Raw genomic sequence first — 19,829 nt, forward strand, 5'->3', positions numbered from 1 at the left:
TAAACAATTCTGTTCTATGAAGTAATCCAATGCCGATGTTATTAAAATTGTAAGTTCTACTGTTCCAATGCGATTGTGCTAATCGGCATTACACGATGCACGCTCTTTCAGTATAAATTAATATTATTTACAGTTCATTTGCTTTATATTTTAAACTCAATATTTTACTCAAGAAGCAAGGAACAAATATCTTTTAGCATTTCAGAGCAATTGTTTGATTAATGAACACCAATCAGTCAAGAAGTCGAACTGCTTTACACATACACATACATATACTATATGTATATATATACTATATATCTGTTTACACATACACACATATACGTGTATATGTTCTTGAACTCGTAAATTGATACGGCACTTCGCTAATTTCTTGGGTAAGCGTTGCTTTGTTTATACAAAAGAGACGACAAGAAACATGATTCAGATTTTCAGACACTTCAATTGTCTGTCTCACAAGTTTCAGACCGAGTGGCAGATACATGTACATATGTACGTAGCCATATGTAAGTATAAAGAAACAGTTGTGTGCGAGGTTTTTGGAGCTGAAGCATTGGGATGACTAACTGAGAATGTCTGTGATTAGTTAAATATAATAACAGCGAAATCGCCTTTCCTTTTTATTGAGACCACACAACATTTCATCAGAATTTAAAATGAAAACCAAAAGGAACGTTACAGAAGTTCCGTTTTCAAGTAAAATCTGGTTCATTTTGCACAATTTTTAAATATGCCTAGTCATTTCAGATCTAATTAACTATTTCGGTAACTAATTATTTTTCTAGTTCGAAAAAGTAATGAGTTTTTCTACCTATTTAAATAATATTGCCTATGTCATGTGTGTTTTCATTGAAAATTTTGATCAAATAATAAACGAATTACTTGGTTCATGCACAAAAAGAACCAGCGCTCAGTTATCGATATATATCGACACATCGCTTGTGGTTGCTCTTATACATCGTAGCATCGATACACCAGTTACGCTCATTCTTTCTCACAGAATCGTTGCGTACGGACGTCGCCGCGCGTCGCGTAGATATTTTTAATTATTTTCTCAGCTTCTGGTAGGTGGTGCGCGCAGCAAATAAGAAAGAAATTTGTGTATTGCAGCAGAAGTTTTCAGTGCGCACAGGCTGTGCCGCGCTGCTCACAAGTCTCCGCAGAGTAAAGATTTAAAACTAATGTGTAACAGAGAAAGGTGCTGAGGAAATCAAATACGAGTGAACAATGTAAAATACATTTAAGTTCAAGGTTTACCGTTGAACCGAAGCTCAAACGCAACTAAATTTAAAACGCTGTGCAGATTTTTGTATACACTCTACCGCGTATGTGTGTGCGTGTGTGTGTGAGAGCGAGTGTTAGTAAATGTAACTGCTGCATTTTGCTTTATCAATGGGCCAGTGCTATTATTGAATTAATAAATGTACACACAATATGAAAATATATAACATTGTCTCAATCTATCTGTGGAAAAATATCTAAACCCAATTACTCAGTTTGCTCTCAGTTTAATTCGATTGACACAGAGGCAGGCGGTAGAGCGCGAGCGCAAGCAGCAGCAGCAGCAGCAGTAGCAGCGGCGACAGCAGCAGCCCCAACAGAATATAAGGCGACAGACTTAACTTGCCCACTCTTTGTTCGTTGGTGGTGGGAGAGACGCACATTCAATACAGCAACAGCAATAGCAGCAGCAAAAGCAACAACAACAAGGAGAGCCAAATCTACTCTCAGCTCCGCTTTTGCGCAGAGAAGCGCTGCGAATTCGCCGTGTCTGTGAGCGCTGCTCAGTTGCAGCTCGGTCGACGCTATTTGGAAACACCTTGCTCCAATATTTTTGCCTGGCTTATGCTCTGCCCTGCGTTGCGCTGCTCTGTAGCTAGCGTTCGCACGACTCAATCGGTGTTGCCGTTGCCGTCGCAGTCGCTGTCTCAGTATCGTTTCGTGCGATTCTTTGGACTGCAGCAGCATAAAATTCGTCGGGAAAACTCGCTGCCACAAAGAAAAAGGCAACAATTTTTGTTGTTGTAATTTTCCAATGCTGCTTGGCTGTGCTTTGCACGCGATTCCCTACAATTTGGTTGCGGCCAGTGCTGCAGCTGCTGCAGCAACAACAATAACAACTATACGCAGAACGGCAGCAGCTTCAACATTGTCGCCGTGTCGTCAGCAGCGCCGCAGCATCGCCAGCCCCTCGGACTCGCCATGTACAACAAAAAGAAGAACAACAACAGGAACAGCGACGCCAGCATAGAACAGGTTTGTAGCTTTAACATTTCTTTTTCGTTATTTTTCTGTTTTTCCCTTTTCTCTCATCTCTCCGCTGCCGTCGCCTCAGCTCATTCTCTTGCTCCACTCGTTGCTTCGTTTTCGTTTCGTTCGCTTATTCATAACTTTTTTGGTTATAGATTTTTGTCAACCACCCAACCTGCCCATCCTCCCAAGACTAAGCTATGCTTTGGCATCCCAAAAACCGAGACCCATGTTCCCAGTTCCTTCTCCCCCGGTTCGCCCTCTGCTCTCACACATGCTCAACTGTTTCAGTTTTTCAATTATTAATGGTGGCCATTAGTGCGCGACGTCCGTCAGTTCTTCCGTCTGCCCGATCGCCCGGCCGTTCGTACGTTATGCTGCCACGCCCCCACCTACACTTCACCTCGTTGTGTGGAATTTTTTCCCTTATCGGACAAATTGTGTTTGTCTGAAAAGTTCAATGAGGTGCGCGCACTGCAATTGCACTTCGGCCCCTTCCATTCCGTCCCGTCCCGTTTCGTTCCCGTCCACTTCAGCCCGGCGTAGAGCTAGCTGCCAATTCTGTCATATTTATGCTATCGACATATTTACAGTGAAGACTCCTACTAACGAGCCCACAAGCTGTGCTTTGAGTAGTCTATCTCACTTATTAAGTTAATTCGTAAGCTCAATCGCATGTTCTCCTTAAAGAATTATTTCTTATTCTGACTTTGGAACAATAAGATATTTATAAAACAAAACGGATAAAACGGAGCTGCTGACCCTAAGGGTAAATGGTAAATGGCTGTCCACCCGATAGAGCTTTCACTGTACAATATTTGTATATTGTAAATACATGCTTGTGTATTGTATTGCTAGATTGAAATCATGTTGGCATGTCTGGGTGTTTCAGATAGCGATAACGATTCGAACCCGCAGCACAACGGAAATGCGTTGCATTAAGTGAATTACGCAACTCCCTTCTCATCGCCCTCTCGAAACACCCTTACCTCGCCTCACCCCCCGCCCAGGGGTTATTTTACAGTGTTGACTAATTTTTTTTCTCACTCTGCATGTGTGTGGGTGCTGAGAATGAAAAATTATTACTACAATAGCACTAAGATAAGATCTCTATGTGTGAGTGTACGTAATTCTCAAGAAAAAATATAGTTTAAATCTTTTGTTTGTTGTGCAAAGCTGGTTCATATCTTAGTCAACCGTCATGAAAAGTTTACAAAACTCAAAATTAGATCATAACTATAAATAATATGATTAATAGATATATAACATAATTACTCACATAAGAAGTTTGCCAATTCGATAAATTTTCTAAAATTGATACTCAAAAAATCATATATGAAAAGAAAATAAAATATATGAATTTAAAGAACTAGTTCATATAGGAAGTTAGTAGGCATTACTATCACAACAATCAACAAGAACAGGAAATTCATTGGTTTTGTTGACTGCTTTGCAAACGAGCTAATTTCGAACTAGGTGGAGTTTCATCAAGGACCTAAACAAGTAAATCCGCTAATTGATGGTATTTCCGAAAATTAGGAAAAAACAAACATTTAAAACATTGTTTCCTTTTCACTAAATAAATAAATTCACTAAATAAATAATTTATCAATTGTCCTAATGTAGCCTTAAAATTTTTTTTTTATTTTTTTATGCCAGCTGCAACATAAGGGATTTATGTCGAGTTTAATTAAGATAGCGTTCAAGCTGAAATATGTAGACCTTTTGCATTAAACGCTTACTTGAGAGAACCTACCCTCATTGGTTGCCTAATGAGAACTCGTATTATTGATAAATTTGTGCTTACCTGAGCTAAGTGCCAGAGTCCTGGCTGGCTCCTTGGCAATTTATGCGGTACTTACGGCTTGTCTACTACTTTATTATCCCAGCTTAACCTTGCGTAACCCAAGCTCTTTGTCTTGTGCAGGCAGACACACACAATCGCATACACGCATATATATATATATATATTTATGTGTGCAAATACATCTATACAAATATATATATGGGCCTTTTAGCAACCCCTTTGGAAACTTACCCAATTTGCCACCAAAACCCAATAAAGTCATTTCACAGTTAAAATTATAGTATTTGTCTGCTGAGCTGCGGACTGTGGGTCCATTTGATAATTGCTTAAAGCTGTACCCATTCCACGCACGCACACACACGCGCGTACACAGTCCCCAGTTGGAACAGTTTGTCATGGCCCATCCCCCATTTGCGAAAAACACATGCGAAAGCCATGTCGGGTCGCATATGTTGCTCAAAGTGATTATTTTCACTAAAAATAAACGAAATTAATGATTGATGAAGTGAGACAAGGGAGCGAAATGTCAGACATCAACACCAGAAGAAGAAGATGATGAAGATGGGGAGGAACCCGACCCCACAAACCATTCTCACTTCGATTCCCACTGCCTCCCGGTCGCGGTTCCTTTCTCAGCAAACAGAGAGCGAAACAGCAACATTTCAATCGTAATGAGCAGGGGAAAGTGTCATTTAATTGAAAGCAGGTGGAGTAGGTGTTCGGTGCCAAATGTAAAATGGGAGATGGAAGCTGGAAGATTGATGCTGGATGCTGGATGCTGGGAGCCAGCCAGCTTCATCTTTCTTTACGGCGAGTCCAGCCTTTTGTCGCAACCGCAACCAGACGGAAATCATAAAAATGTTGCACACACAAATATTTTTTATGTATCTTCGCTCGCGTCTTCGTCTCGCCGGGTCGAAAATAATAATAAAATGCGAATAAAATAAAACAAAGAAGAAGAGTTTGACAAACATGGAATACCCTTTGGATATAGAGAAAGTCTTAGAATGATCTTGATTGTCCGCCAAAGAGGAAAGGAAGTATACATTGAAATATGAAATCCTCTTTTGAAGAGAGCTTCAACCTTAATAATATATTGATAAGATGTAACGAATATCTTAAAGTATTCAAGTCTAGAATTCTAATTTATATAGCAGTTAGACGATATATAACCGTCTGCTAGAATATTTTGTTTTATAGATTTTCTAACTAAATTGAAATACCCAATTGGCAGAGTAGCGAATAATAAATGCCACCAGACGCCAAGACGCGGGACGCAGGAGGCGTGGCATGGCATGGGCGACCGTGCCACATATTTCGTTTATATATTTACTTGACAAGTTTCGCAGGAGCCTCGACTGTGCGCTTCATGCCCGTTGCCCGTCTCCCGTTGCCAGTTGCCCGCTGCCATTTGCGTCTTGCGTCTTGCCTCTTGGCTTGGGTCTATTTCGCTTTTGGCGTCTTTTGCCATTTCAGTGCAGTGCAGACCCCGGCGCTGCATGTCATCAACAACATCATCTACATCTCCTCGCTCTGCGTCTCGGAGTCGGACTACGTCTACGTCTCCTTTCTCCTTCCACGTCTCCGTCTTCGGCTCCAACTGCGGCTCCGACTGTTGTCTGCTGTGTTCTATTTTATAGTCCAAACGTGATGGCAAAATGTGCCTGCCTGCTGCATATATATTTTCATTTTCTTTTTTGTTTTCCCCGGGCTTTTCCCAATGCCTGCTGTGCTGTGCTGTGTGCTGCCTTGCCTTGCCTTGCCATGCCTTGCCTTGCATTTTCCTGCCGCGCTTTGGAAAAATAAATTAATGGGAAACATGCAAACATAAATTCGTTTTTTAGCTGTCAGGTGTTTCACATTTTAAACGTAAATTATATATAAAGCACCAAACAAAATTATAATTCCGCCTAAATGTTTTATTGGCCACCGACTGCTGTCTGTCTGTCTGCCCGTCCGTCCATCCAACTCTCCCTCTGTGAGCATATACCCTGTCCATATCTTATTGAGAAAGCAGGCACCTCTGTTTGTCAAACGAAATGTTCATCTTACAAATTGTTGCACTGCTTGGCTTTATGTACAGGGTATCTTTTCGTCGTGCATTTGCATTGTTTACTTTGTGCTTTTGCAGCAGCCAGTGGAAATTTAATTTTATTTAAATTAATGATGAGGCTTATAATTGGCCTCGTTTTAGGTTTTTAGCTTCCTTCTATTCATTTTGGTTTTTATGTGGACACTCTACAGTGTGAATGGCAGCGACAACGTCAGCTTCATCCCCATTTCAATCTGCCTCTTCATCAGCATCTCCTGCTCCATCTCAATCTTCATCACAATCTCTAGCTCGCATCTACATCAGGGCCTTTCTTTGGCTCGCTTTTTGAAGAGCATTTGACGTGACTTGGGCTTCGCTTTTCGTGCGATGCGCTCTCTCAACTTTGATTATGACGTGAAGTTGGCCAAGTGCAAATACTTTGCTCGTACTTTTTAATTAACTTAATTAGCATAGATGATGGGCTAAGAAGAGCAGCGCTTACATAACATGGAAATTGCATTATGCTTTCCCGCCGCCTTCCCCACACTGTGTCCATCAGCTCGTATGGGAAAGTTGACAGGGCGGGCGAACTCGGTTTTCTGGCCTTTTGATTTTGGCTATGGCAGCCCTAGAAATTACTCAGAAGAAGCTCGATTCTGTTAACATACTCTCATTATGTGCATAATGTGCTCGAAAGCTATACGAAGCGATTGCTCTTTTAAGTACCACCAGACGTACTTAAATGCCTCCCCCTCACCTTAGCTGCTTTAGAATTCCTTGTGTTCATTGATATCTAAACTACTAATTGGTTATACTAATTAAAAACATTTCAATTGAGTAACCAGCACCACTCCGATTTCGTCAGCCATTGTGGTAAATATATTATAAGGCCCGTCGAAAACCTTGTCTAGCGTTACCTCACGTGCGGTTCACGTTTCATTTGCACTGAGTATTCGCATAGACAGATGAACAGTAAAGATTATATGCAAAGCTTCCCACCTGAGCTCAGACTTCATATTTCAGATTTAACTCTAGTGTGGAATGTTTTCAGCTTGTCATGTTTTCGGGTTCTCCATTTTTCCAGCATCAATTAAAACTATGGTTATATGTATAATTGTTTCTACTGTAATAAAAGCTCCCTTTATGAGTCAATTCATAAATTAGTGTTATTACTAGTGTGAAAAAGCTAGATTATAATAAATCAGCCATTCAAAGCTTTCATTGGTTTGCAGCTGATTTATAATCCGCCAATCAAATCAAATGTTCCAAAATTGTCTTTATGGTTAGAGCTCTGAGTTGGTTAATCACTGCTCAATCAACCGTCAGTCAATGAAGCACTCATCCATCACAATCGATAGTTTCGTTCGCTCTATTTTAGCTAGATTTACACACTAAATTAATGAGTTTTCTATAGTCGTGCTTCCCTTTTTATTGTTGATTCCACAAATTATGTGCCTCGGGCTTTTCCATCTTAAATTATGTGTCTAAGTTTTCTTTCTTTATTTAAATTTTAGTTGGGCGATTTATTTTATTTTTTTAATAGCTGCTGCGGCACGTCTCGACAAAAAATTATAATCTTTCAAGTGGTTGTTGGTGTTTCTCTTGTTGATATTGTTGCTTTGCAGCCGATTTCCCCCGCCTCATTGCCCTTTGCCCGGAGGCGCTAAATGCAGGAAAACAAAAAGAAATAACGGAAGAGGCCGCGCTACACCGGAGACATAAGAAATTTGTATAAGAAATCTATAAATTTTGTCTTAATTTTTTCTCTCGTTTCATTTTTTTTCTTTTATAACGCGTGATTTTTGATTTACGCGCCGTTGGACATTTTATTTGGATTGGAGTGTTTGGTTTCCCAGAGCACATATTTATTTTTTTTTGTATCCTTTTCCCTCGTTGTATTTTTTATTTTTATTTTTATATTTATTTTTATTGCTTTTTAATGCGCCGCTGAGGAAGTTTTATTTCTGGGGGCAACTGCAACTCCCCCAATCGTTTTATGTGAGGCGCTGTGCGTGTGGATTGTTGAACAATGAATTTTCTCGGGATTATCTATGTGTGTGATATAGTGCGTGTGTGTGTCTCCTATATTGTATGTAAATGTGTCTGCGTTGTAGAGTGTGAGAAATAGTATAGGGTATTCTAATATTGTCATGAAATGTGCACAGAAAATAATATATATTTGTGCTATTTTTCAACGATTTGCTATAGAATTATTGGCCAATTAATCCATTAAAGAATAAGAATGTATAATATGTTTATTAGGTGCTTCTATCTGACTGACTGGCTGATGATTACTTAAATCTGCGAAAGAGTATTCAGGCTTCAGCCAGCCATAGCAATCAGATTTCTCGCTTGTTTTAAATTCAAATGCGGCAATTGTCAGTATTTGCCACCTTCTTTCATATTTATGCTCTTATGTACAAAACACATATATTATGTATATATAATAAACATAAAATATTCAACTCTTGTCTTCTGCAACCCACACAGAATACGCAGCAGCAGCCACAGCAAGAGGAGGGGACGCCGCAGCAGCAAATGCAGCTGGCAGTAACCGCAGTCAGGACGAGGGCGAGCACGAACAGGAGCAGGACCTTAGCCACGTCCAAGGCGAGAGCTAGAGCCACGTCGTTAATCTATTTACCGCCTTTCTGTCAGCCATGTGGACACGTGCCTGCGGCAACAGCAGCAGCGGCGGCATCGGCATCGGTATCGTCCACCAGCTGTTCCTCAACTACGACTTCTCGGTGCTGTTGTTGTTGTTGCAGTAGCAGTAGGGAACATAAAAATGATGATAAACATGCCACAGTGCCGACGGTGACAACAGCAGGAGCAGGAGCAGCTATACTGTGCCCTGCCTCAGTCGCAGTCGCAGTGGCAGTTTCAGCCTCATCCTCGCCAGCAACTCCTTTGGAGCTGGCGCACAAATTCCTGCAGCGTGATATTCAGTTTAGCGTGGCGCCTAGCTGCAACGCTCTCAGACGCTCGACGCAATTAGTTATGCCGATTGTTGTAGGTGGCAGCAACAGCAACAGCCATGGTAGCGTCTCGGAATGTTTGCGACGCCAGCGCCAGCGACGTGAGCGTATGCGAATCGAGCGACAAAGTCAGGGGGCAACGCAGCTGGACACAATAAAACCAATCAGCAGTGCAACAGCAACTAGAACTACAACAGCAGCCACAGCAACAACAACAACAAATAGTTCGCAAACAACGACAACGACAAAAATTGACGAAGAGAAGTTGAATGAGCAGCTTGTTGAGGATGAAGATGAAGATGAAGACGATGATGAGGATGATAAATGTAGGTGCTATAACTATAATGGTGATATTAGTGCGCTGGAACGTCTAGAGCAAGAGAAGGAGCGGGAAGCGGGAAGGCAGCAACAGCAACCGCAGGAGGAGATGGAACGACAGCAGCAGCAGCAACAGACGCTGCCTGAGTGGTATCAACTTCCTAGCATTACGTGGCTAAAATTCTGGCAGCAGCAACTGTGCAACAGCAACAGCAGCAGCAGAAATGGCAGTAGCGACGCCAGCAACTTCGCCAATGCGACAACGCTAACAACGAATATAACGACAACAACGGCAGCAGTAGCAACAACAACAACAACAGCGGCAACAGCGGCAACAGCAACAACAATTGACAGGAGTCGGGGCAGAAGCTGCGGCAGCAACAGCATGACGTCGACAAAAAGTTGGCTGAGAGCACTGTGGCTGACGCTGCTGCTGGCCACGTCCGTTAGCGGCTGGGGAGGACGTCAAGATGGTGAGTAATAAGTGGCCGCTGTACAGATACCCTTCATGGCTTGAACATATAAGGAACTAATCCCACAGCCAATCCTTATGTATTCATAATCAAGCTTAATTCTGGAAAGTTATTGGCAAAATGCCTTTTATAATAGTCCGTACCTCACCTCACATCTGACAAAGTTACACAAGAGTGTCATATACCCTACATTGTGTTTGTCCAGGGTATCGGCATTAGAGCAGGAGTCAAGATGAAAAGTCGCAGAAAATGCGCGTAACGCATGCCGTTAAGTAGCGTTATGATAGGAATTTATAATTTGACTTGCGCCACAATGCCACCTCCATCCATCCAATTGCCCCGCCATCTTTAGAGGCCCAACCCCCGTCCACAGCGTCCCCTTACAAGTGGCCATTCTGCTCCTCCTACTCCTCTGCTGAACGGCAACAGCATTTCATTTAATTTTGAGCATAATTTTTAGTGGCCCGAGCGTCAGCTGCCTGCCACAGCTTGTGTCTGCGCCCAACCCCTGCGAGTGATTGCCTCCGCCAACCGACCTCTCTCCGCTCTCTTCATTTGCGCCCTCTGCTCGGTCATGCTCAATTGAATCCATAAGTAGTTTGTGACCACAGATCTGCGTGCTCGTATAATGCGTTTCAACTGTTTCTCCATGAGCGAATTTGTCCAAAAAACAAGTAAGAGTACTTTAGTTATTGATGTCTGACTAGGAGTTACCCCGCAATTACATTTGAAGTGGCTTAATATATATTCAAAGACTCACAGATAATGAGTACATATCCGATTTAAGTATTTATGGTTTGGAATATATTTATATCTATTCAGACACATTCCTTAAATCTGATAAAATTTAAGATCTGCTTAAAGAACATATTCTATAAATCCTTATTTATCCTTATATTTTGATATTAATTAATCTCTTGTATTTTATATTTATAATTCCTGGCTATCAATCGATAGTTATCGTTGATGATATTATTGGATTATCCGTATGTCGGCTTTCATCCATTCAAATTATAATATACTCAATATACAGATCTGTCATCAATGACTACAGGGTATACAAAAAAAAAACATTTTTTTTTGGTTGAAAACAATAAGAAAACAACGGCAACAGCCGCCGCAGCAGAAGCAACAATAACAACAACAAATGGCAAATTGTACGGAAATTGCCCGAAACAAACAGGCAGCAACCGCCATCCGACCACCGACCGCTGACCATAATTCACTCAAGTTAGACAAAAGCATTTTCGGGCGTACATCCCACCAACGCTCTATCTGTTACCTCCTACTACCCCTACTACCCCTACTACCCCTACTTGCGTTTGCTAAGCAAAACCGAAACGAAAGTCCAAAATTCCAAATGCAAACGCAAATGAGTCTAAAACGAAGCGTCATGCTCTTTGAGCTGCCCTTACATGTGTGTGTGTGCGTGTGAGTATGTGAGTTCCATGTTTGTGTGTGCTACGTAGCCATTGTCCCATCAATAAGGGTGGTCCAGCATAGCGCCCTGATAGTACTCAACGCCAAACACTTAATGGGTCCACACCCACCAGAAGGTGCAGGGCACACGGGGGTTGCGGAAGTGGAGTGGGGGGCGTTTTAATTGGGTTAAGGAGCTGTTAGCGCGTTAAAGCTGTCATTACACATACAGATATCTAGACACAGTCGTTGAGAGATAAGCACACACATGCCTAACAACTGCTTGTAGGTCCACAACCAAAAATGGCCTGTCATAATAAGTAACATTTGGCAGGTGGGTGAACCAATTAACTGTTTTCTGATGGGGGATAATTATTTTCACTATAAGCCCAGCTGCAATATTTATATTAACAGGAAAGCAAGTTTTAGCAGGGCGACTTGTACAGTTCTTTGCCAAAGTTCTTTACTTCAGTGTTGCAACTTGTTCTTTACTAGACTTTTAAAACCCAAAAATATTACTTCTCACTGACTCATGAGTTGAATCCCGTAGAAAGGCATGGAAATATATTTTTGGGAGAGATTTATCGGATATATAAATTAATTAATGATTCAAAGTAAATTTGTATCGGGCCAAGCCCCTGGCTTTTGCTTATGATTAGCCAAAGAAACACAACCAAAGTTGTACTTACTTTCTTTAAAGCCCAAGCTTTGCTTGTACAAATTCAGCTTCCTTTCTTCGCATAAATGCTTTAGAAAATACCGTTAATGTGGCTGATAAGGGTCTTACAGCCACGATACAAGCCTAACGCCAGGCGATTACTGTCAGTTGATAAGAGTAAAATGTCATTCGCAACTCTTTTCCGAGTTACTTAAATATTTGCCAATCCAACAGGCCCAATCTAACAAGCGGTGCTGCGCTGTGCTGCGAACTTGAGCCATTCTAATCCACAAAAAAAAAAAAAAGTATTTTCATGTATGCCTGTGTGTTCGCGTGTGTGTGTGTGTATGTGTAAAGCCCTTCATTTCTTCATTTCAACTGTCCATACATATTTGCACGCTTGTCTGTCTCTCAAGTTCAACGTTCGTCCTTTCCGTCCACCCGTCCATTGGTTTATTTTTGTATTTTTACTTCAAGCGTGTAGTTTGGCTGGATTTTTGTCCTGCGGCTATATATCGGGGGTAGCTGCTGCTAAGCCATAGACAGCTATGTTGTTGCTGGCAAAAGTATTGAATCATGTTGGAGCATTATGCACGGCACTTGAAATTGGCGAAACAATTACAATGGGTCGCACGGCAAAGTATGCTACACTTTATATACACACACGCCCACTGTGCGTGAGTGGGCGAGCATATAGAGAAAGAAAGAGATAGAGGAGGGAGAGAGAGAAAGAGGGGGACACATTATGACAGCTACCGCAACAAAAGCATCGGTAGCTGAACAAATGTACAAGTCATTGGACAATGAAACAGTCAGCGAAAAGGGGGACCTGGAGCAGAGGCGAGGCGGAGTGAGCTAGCGGGCTAGCGGGCGGACGGGCGGCTTCTCAATGAGGCTCAGAGTTCACAGCGATTCGCTGATCCTGCGCAGGAGCACCTTTTGTTTGCCACAAATGTGAAAAACAACAAAATGAAAATGAAAAAAAAAAATTGAAATGGGAAAGAACAAAAGCAAAGCAAAAAATAAAATAAAGTAAAGTAAAACAAAATAAAAGAAAGCAAAGAAATAATAAAATAAAATGTGTATAGCTTGATGTATGTATGTGTGTGTGTGTTTTGTGTTTGTAAGTGTGTGCTGTGTCTATGTATGTGTGTTGATTCGTGCGCACATTCGTCTCTACTTTTGCGACTTTTGTGCATTTGAATGCGTATAGCACTCGGCTTCGGTTGTGTTTTTTGGGTCCACCCTTAAGCCCAGCCCAGCCCAACTCTGGCAGAAAGCTATTCGAGGGTGGTTTTACCATTTTCTAGCCTTGTATGTGTGCGTTTGTATGTATTGCATTGGCTATACTTATTGTTTGTGCTCAGTGTGTGTGTGTTTGTGTGTGTGTGTGTTTGTGTGTGTGTGTGTTTGTGTGTGTGTATGTAAGTATGCGTGGCATGCCTTAAGCTAACGGCTCCTTTTTCGTTTGCCTTACTCTATGCATTGGCTTGTTCCATGCTCTTTCTCGCTCTCTCTCTCTCTCTCTCTCTCCCTATGCTCTTTTTAATATTCACAATTGCCATTTCGGTAGTTTTTATATGTATATATATTATATATATGTATATTTCTATGTCTGTGTGCGACATTATTATTATTACGAGCCGTTTTCTGGTTTTGCTGCTTGTTCAACTTATTTATGAGCCCTTGCGTCGTGGCAGAGGGTCGTAAATTTGTAGTCTCTAAGAGCCACACTCACACACATATATGGATATATAAACAAGCACACACACACACACTATGGCAAGCTGACACTTATGCGCACGCACTTAAATACAATCATAATAACAATAATTGAAACAATTTATAAATTAAAAAGCCACAAATCTTGGCATCAGAATTGACATTACTATTAGAGCAGAAATGCGAAGACTGCGAACAATGGCATTATTTATTTTGGTTAGGTATAAGATTCTAGATTGTTATACTCTATACCGTTAGCTGATAGAGGGTAGATTGGTTTTTATTTTGTTTTTGTTTTACTTGAGTCTCTGGCTATTAAGTTTAACCAGGGCTCATCAATCAATCAATCAATTAGTCAGCCAATCAGTCAGACAGTCAAACCTTCAATCTATCAGCTAATTATCAGTCAGTCAATCAAACAACTTAACGATCAATCAAGTTATTATATTGATCATAAACCAATCAACCAAGTTAGTGAATCAAGTCGACATTCAATTAGTTTACTATCAGTATGCCATTAGAAATTATTCATTTAATCGGTAAGTCATTCAATAATATATCGCTCAGTCAACCAAACAGACATTAATCCTATTAAGCTCCTATTAGCACTGTCATCAGTTAAGCAATCAGCCGAACAGATTCTAATACCTACAACTACGAATAGAGTATTCGGTAGTCGATTCTCTTGGGTTATACATTTTTCTTCATTACTTGAATATTGTTAAAATATATTTTTTTGAACAATTGCTCTTTTATGGTGCAGCTTGCTTTTCTTGTTATTTGTGTTGTTGTTGTTGCTGTTGGTGTCGTTAAATGAACAATGGACCACAATTGAGGTCACATGCTACTCACACCCAATACACACAAACCCAGATTCAGAATTGGGGAATTTAAGTATATAACTCACTTATGCATGTGGCTATTAAAATCTACACAAATAATTTATTTGACTGCGTTTGGCTTTTGGTTTATTTGGTTTAATATTATCAATAAATTGCATACTTTTTCGACTTGCAGCGCCTACAAACTGCACGTTTCCTGCCCGATGGGAGGGCTCCTGGTTTTTATCTGGCTACCAGCAATCCATACACATCAAGGGCTCACAGTTCAGCTACCGGGGCAGGTGCGCCGCCTCGGATGGTAACAAATATTTGATTGTGGATGAGTAAGTACCATCAAATACAGTTCACCGATAAAAGTTTATATATGCTAACATTTTGGCTCAAAATATGCTTGGCTGGTAAATACATAGATTGAATGAAAATGAGAAGAAGAAAAATGAATGAAGAAAGATGTTCAAGATGCTCAAGTATATGAAATAGATGAAGCAGATGAAGATGAAAGCAGCTGATGAAGTAGCCGATAAAGAAGAACAGGCGTCAAAAAGCACTTGTACTTAAACTTCTACTGCCTGTAGCTTGTCGTAGCTCCCCTCGACGTTTTTATTTCCTGTTTGTAGGTTATGTTACCTATTTTTTTTTCCTTTTTATTTTGCTTTTATTTTTTCGGGTACGTTTTGTAGCATTTGACTTTTGAGTGTGCGCCAAGTGGCAATAATTGAATAAAGTTTCGTTTTGCTAAGGCACTAGACATACTCAAACAGTCGGTAGGCTAGCAGCAGGCAGTAGCAATACACTCAGAGAAAAGCCAGACAGCTGTCTGGAAAAACAAGTAAGAAATTAACTTCAACTTAAAAGCAAAATAAATTTTTTAATATGATAATGATGATCATTTTCTTTCTTTCAATATGATATTTATAAAGAGGATTTTGTCTTCAATTTAATTTTGAGCGATATATATCTATCTACATTTTGAATGGTTCTGCCACTGGTTTCAGGGTATACAAATCATTCAAATTCCTTAAAAGAACATATTGCTTACGCTTTAAGTAAACCAAGAGAGTTTACTTTTACTCTGAGTGTAGCTGTAAACCGATTAAGTAGGAACATAAAACGCTGCAACATGGGCGCCAGTTGCTCTCACACAGAGACAAAGAGACACAGGCAGAGGCATAGTTAGATATATTAGAGCAGACTGCAAACCTGTCCATTGAGACATCTGCTGTTAACTTTGTACAACTCTCGTTGTCTCTCTCCTTCTCTTCGTTTCTGCCTTTTTCTCTGTCTTCGTGTGAATGCCAAGTAGCTCGACGCTGAATCGAGCCAATTTAACCGTATATATATATATATATATATATATATATATGTTTTTTTGTAAGTGCTGTAAAGTTAATCTAAATGCTATCTATTTTTTATAGGTTTAAAGGTTAAAGTACCTCGAAATCTGCATCTATTTTGCTTTTTGCATAATAATTTAAAAAAGAAATCAAGAGAAGCTATTTTCAGTTTGAATGTTTTTTTTTGTAATATATTAAGAACAACCAAAAGATATTAATGCTGGGCTGCTCTTTACAAATGATTTTTTGAAACTTTTGCGTTTTGTCATGTTTCCAATTAAACTATATGTATAAATACATTAAACTTTAAGAAATAATCATAAGTCTTGCGAAGTTTATTTTTTCGTTGTAGCTGATATGTGTATAAATTTTTGGTTTTTGATATATATATAAAAAAAAAGTAAACGAAATCCCGATTGGATGTTTCTTTTAACATCTATTTGATATTTCGAATATTATTTTTAATGTTTTTTGTAAGTATTTTTGTCGTGTACTTCATAATCTTAACTTTCGACTTCTTATCGTAATATATATAAAATAAATCAAATAGATTTTAAGTACCATCTATCAACCAGGAAACTAACAAATTCCCCAACAAACTGCATAAAAAAAAAAAAAAAAAAAAAAAAAAAAAACAATATATATAATCTACATCTATTTTTATTTTGAAAAAATTCAATTAAAATGTTTACAGATTTGTTTTTAAACATCACAAATATTTTGTTAACTGTTTGAGTTATTTAAGTGTGCGTCCTTTTAGTTCGTTTTTATGATATCATTTCAAAGTTTTCAACAATATTACCAAATCTACATATATTTAGCTTCCAATTGAATATAGTTTAGCCCACATCGAAACTGGGTTGGCTTTAAAATAACACACACATAGTATATATGCATATACTACATATATTACATGTTAATTCAGTTTTTGGGATTATCAAAAATGAAATATATAAGATGTAACATTTCTTTAATAACTCTGGGAAACTTTCTCATCCATATTATATATACTTTTCCAAACTTAAAATTTAGAAAAGTCTTTTTGCATTCAATGTCCAACACAACAACAGATCAGAAATATAAGCCAAAAGATTTTTTTTCGCAAATATAAACACAAAATAAACTTTTATTAACATATATCATTTAACATTATCATTTAGAATCCTAACAAAAAATAAAACAAATACAAAATACATGAACTTTTCATTTGCAATCCAAAAACATAAACAAAAAAACCAAAATACAAACTTCTTTTAGGAAAGGATGTCATCGTTGCCTGGTTATCTATGAGAAGCATAAGAATGTGCTGCAGTATAAAGAAAGTGAGTGCGAAGGTGATAGTATGTATATGCATCAGTCGAACAATCCATCTGCACTGGCGATGCGTAGCTCTATAAAACAAAGTGATCATAGGGGGGGAGCTCATCCCAATACGAACGGGCATTCAAGACTATCATCATCGGATCAGTACATAATGAGATCCAATGACGATATGAATGATTGTAAGCATTAACTTTATACTTTTTTCCAATTAATTCTAAACTTAAGATCAACCCAAGACACAACAACGAATCTCTATCTCTTAACTCGCTATCTCCAGTTATACCAGTTATATATCTCATTATTACCCACTTCTGTTCAATCACCTCATAGTTTTACGTTTCAACCAAATATTACTAACCATCTAATATTTTAATTTATACGCATTTCTTTTAATTTTAATTTCGCTTTTACTTTTAACCCAGAAAAAAAAAATCAGTGAAAAATGCCAAACTTTTTGCATTTGAAAGGAAAAAGAACACATTAACTGAAGGATTCTTTAATTTTTTGTTTCAAATTTTTTAAAGTATTTTTATCTAGTATTTTAAGTATTTAAAAATTTTTATTATTATATACTTAAAGTACGTTCACTTAATTTTCTTCATATTTTTATTTTTATTTTTATTTATTTCTTTCACTTTCTGTTTTTAAAAAGCAATTTAAGTTACTTTGAAAAAGAAAAAAAAAAAAATAATAATAAATAAAAAATACAAACAAAACTTGTAAATAGTCTCCACAAAAATACTCTGCATACGAAATGATATATATATATATAAAATAAAACTAAAATTCTATCCCGTCATGGCAAAGGGTCCTCTCTCTCTCACTCTCTCTAACTGTCTCTCTAAACTAGAAACCATTTATAAAAAATATATATATATATTTATATATACAAATATATATATGTATAGATAAAGCAAGTTTTCTCAAGATACAGTTACAGCTATCAGTATCAAATTACTAGATATATCGTTAAAATCAATCCAATTAACTTACTTAGTTGCGATTCTTGAAGCGTATTAGCGGATTAGCAGATTAACCCCTCCCAACAGAACCCAAAAGAACAAAAAAACAACTCGATTAAAGCTTTAAAAAGATTTGTATAAAGTAAAATAATCGCGTCAGCTTTAAACTCAAAATAAAAATAAAAGAAATTTCCGCAAAACAATTTAAGAAAAAAAGTTTTAATTTTTCCTTTTTTATTTTTGCTTGACTTTAGTTTTCTTAAGTTTTCATTACTGTAAATAATTAAAAAAAAAAAAAAAAAGACAACAAATTGTGTAAATATATATATATATAAAATTTTTTCTTAAACAATTGAATTGTTTGTTCCGAATATATATTTTTTAACAAAACAAAAGCCATTTACATATACATATATATCTATATATATATTTGCAAAACTCTATTCAATATTTATATGATATGTATATTTTTCCTTTACTTCAAATATTCAAAAAACAAAATTAAAATCAACTCCCAACAACAACAACAGCAACAACAAACATCCATACAAATCGATTCCTCAAATGTGTACAAAATATATATTATATATATATTTTGATTTTACTTTTCTGTTTTCGTACGTTTGCGTGTGTGTGAGTGTGAGTGCTTTGTACAGTTCTATATCGCATTTATATGAAAATTCTAACAAAGAAAATTCTAACAAAAATACAAGTTTTCATTAATTGGATTTTTGCAAACTTTTGCATTTGAGAATTAAATTAAATTAAAATTTTTGTTTTTTAATTTATTTAATTTATATATTTTTTAAGGCCGCCGTATGCAGAAATTGTTGTTAAATTGCGCAACTTGTCTAGTTGATTGTACATACGCACTTCCAATGACTACTTACTCTACATATTACGATTTATATATATGATATATATTTTGTATTCATAGAGCTCTCTATATAAAGAGCTAAATTGTCATTTTTCGGCCTCTTCGATTCAGGTGTAAATAAAAATATTCATTCACCAAGTCAGTCGGGCCCAATCGACTGTTAATACTCGTTCACAGTCCAAAAAAGCTCTAAGGGGCGAAGCATATTACTTGATTTATTTATTTATAGAACTCTAGAGAATAGGAGGACAGTAAAAGTATACCAATTAACTGGATATGTGAATCGATTATATTATAAAAACTATCGAAACTTTCTATTTCATGTGATTCAAATGGGAAATTCAAAATATATATTATAACAAATAGGTAAAGACAGACATCGTGAACGAGTATGAAAACGCAATTAAAGGCAGCACACGCAGTTAACTAAAACTTTATTCTGGTCAAGAGCACCTTTATACTATTTATAAAGCCATCAATCCATAATTGTGGTATTCGAATGGAACTATTCACCAAGAAAAACTCACAGCGCTCTCACTGTAAAATTCCATTTGCTCATCTCACAAAAAACTTTAAAAAAATGCTCGCAATATTTATGAAAAAACATGTATAAATATGTATTTTATATATTGCTCACTGCATATTAAGAATTCCATATGAAAAACCATTTAGTGGAACGAGATTTTTTTGTTTCGTGTTTTAATATTAAAGTTCACCTATTATTTTGAAACGACTTATGCATTTCATTTCATTTCGTTTTTTTTTTTTTTTTTCATTCTGACGCGAACATTACTTATTTATATGTCTTCACGCAATGTTTCGAATAGCGAATAG

General features: G+C 37.7%; 1 protein-coding gene across 4 annotated transcripts in view; it reads left to right on the forward strand.

Annotated features, from left to right (window-relative positions):
- Positions 1-984: 984 nt before the first annotated feature.
- The window catches only part of LOC6575495, a 29,985-nt gene continuing 11,140 nt past the window's right edge, over positions 985-19,829 (forward strand). For 2 of the 4 annotated variants that reach the window (XM_044007923.1, XM_032728308.2), the window contains exons 1-4: positions 985-2,256; positions 8,580-9,858; positions 14,675-14,822; positions 17,091-17,335. In XM_044007923.1, coding sequence (XP_043863858.1) covers positions 2,203-2,256; positions 8,580-9,858; positions 14,675-14,822; positions 17,091-17,335 — 1,726 coding nt within the window. In that variant the 5' untranslated portion in view covers positions 985-2,202. The remainder of the gene's footprint in view (positions 2,257-8,579; positions 9,859-14,674; positions 14,823-17,090; positions 17,336-19,829) is intronic. The other 2 variants (XM_044007924.1, XM_032728307.2) reach the window with 1 other exon arrangement.

This window comes from Drosophila mojavensis, unplaced genomic scaffold, assembly GCF_018153725.1.
Source record: "Drosophila mojavensis isolate 15081-1352.22 unplaced genomic scaffold, ASM1815372v1 contig_231, whole genome shotgun sequence".
In the NCBI taxonomy this organism is placed as follows: Eukaryota; Metazoa; Arthropoda; class Insecta; order Diptera; family Drosophilidae; genus Drosophila; species Drosophila mojavensis.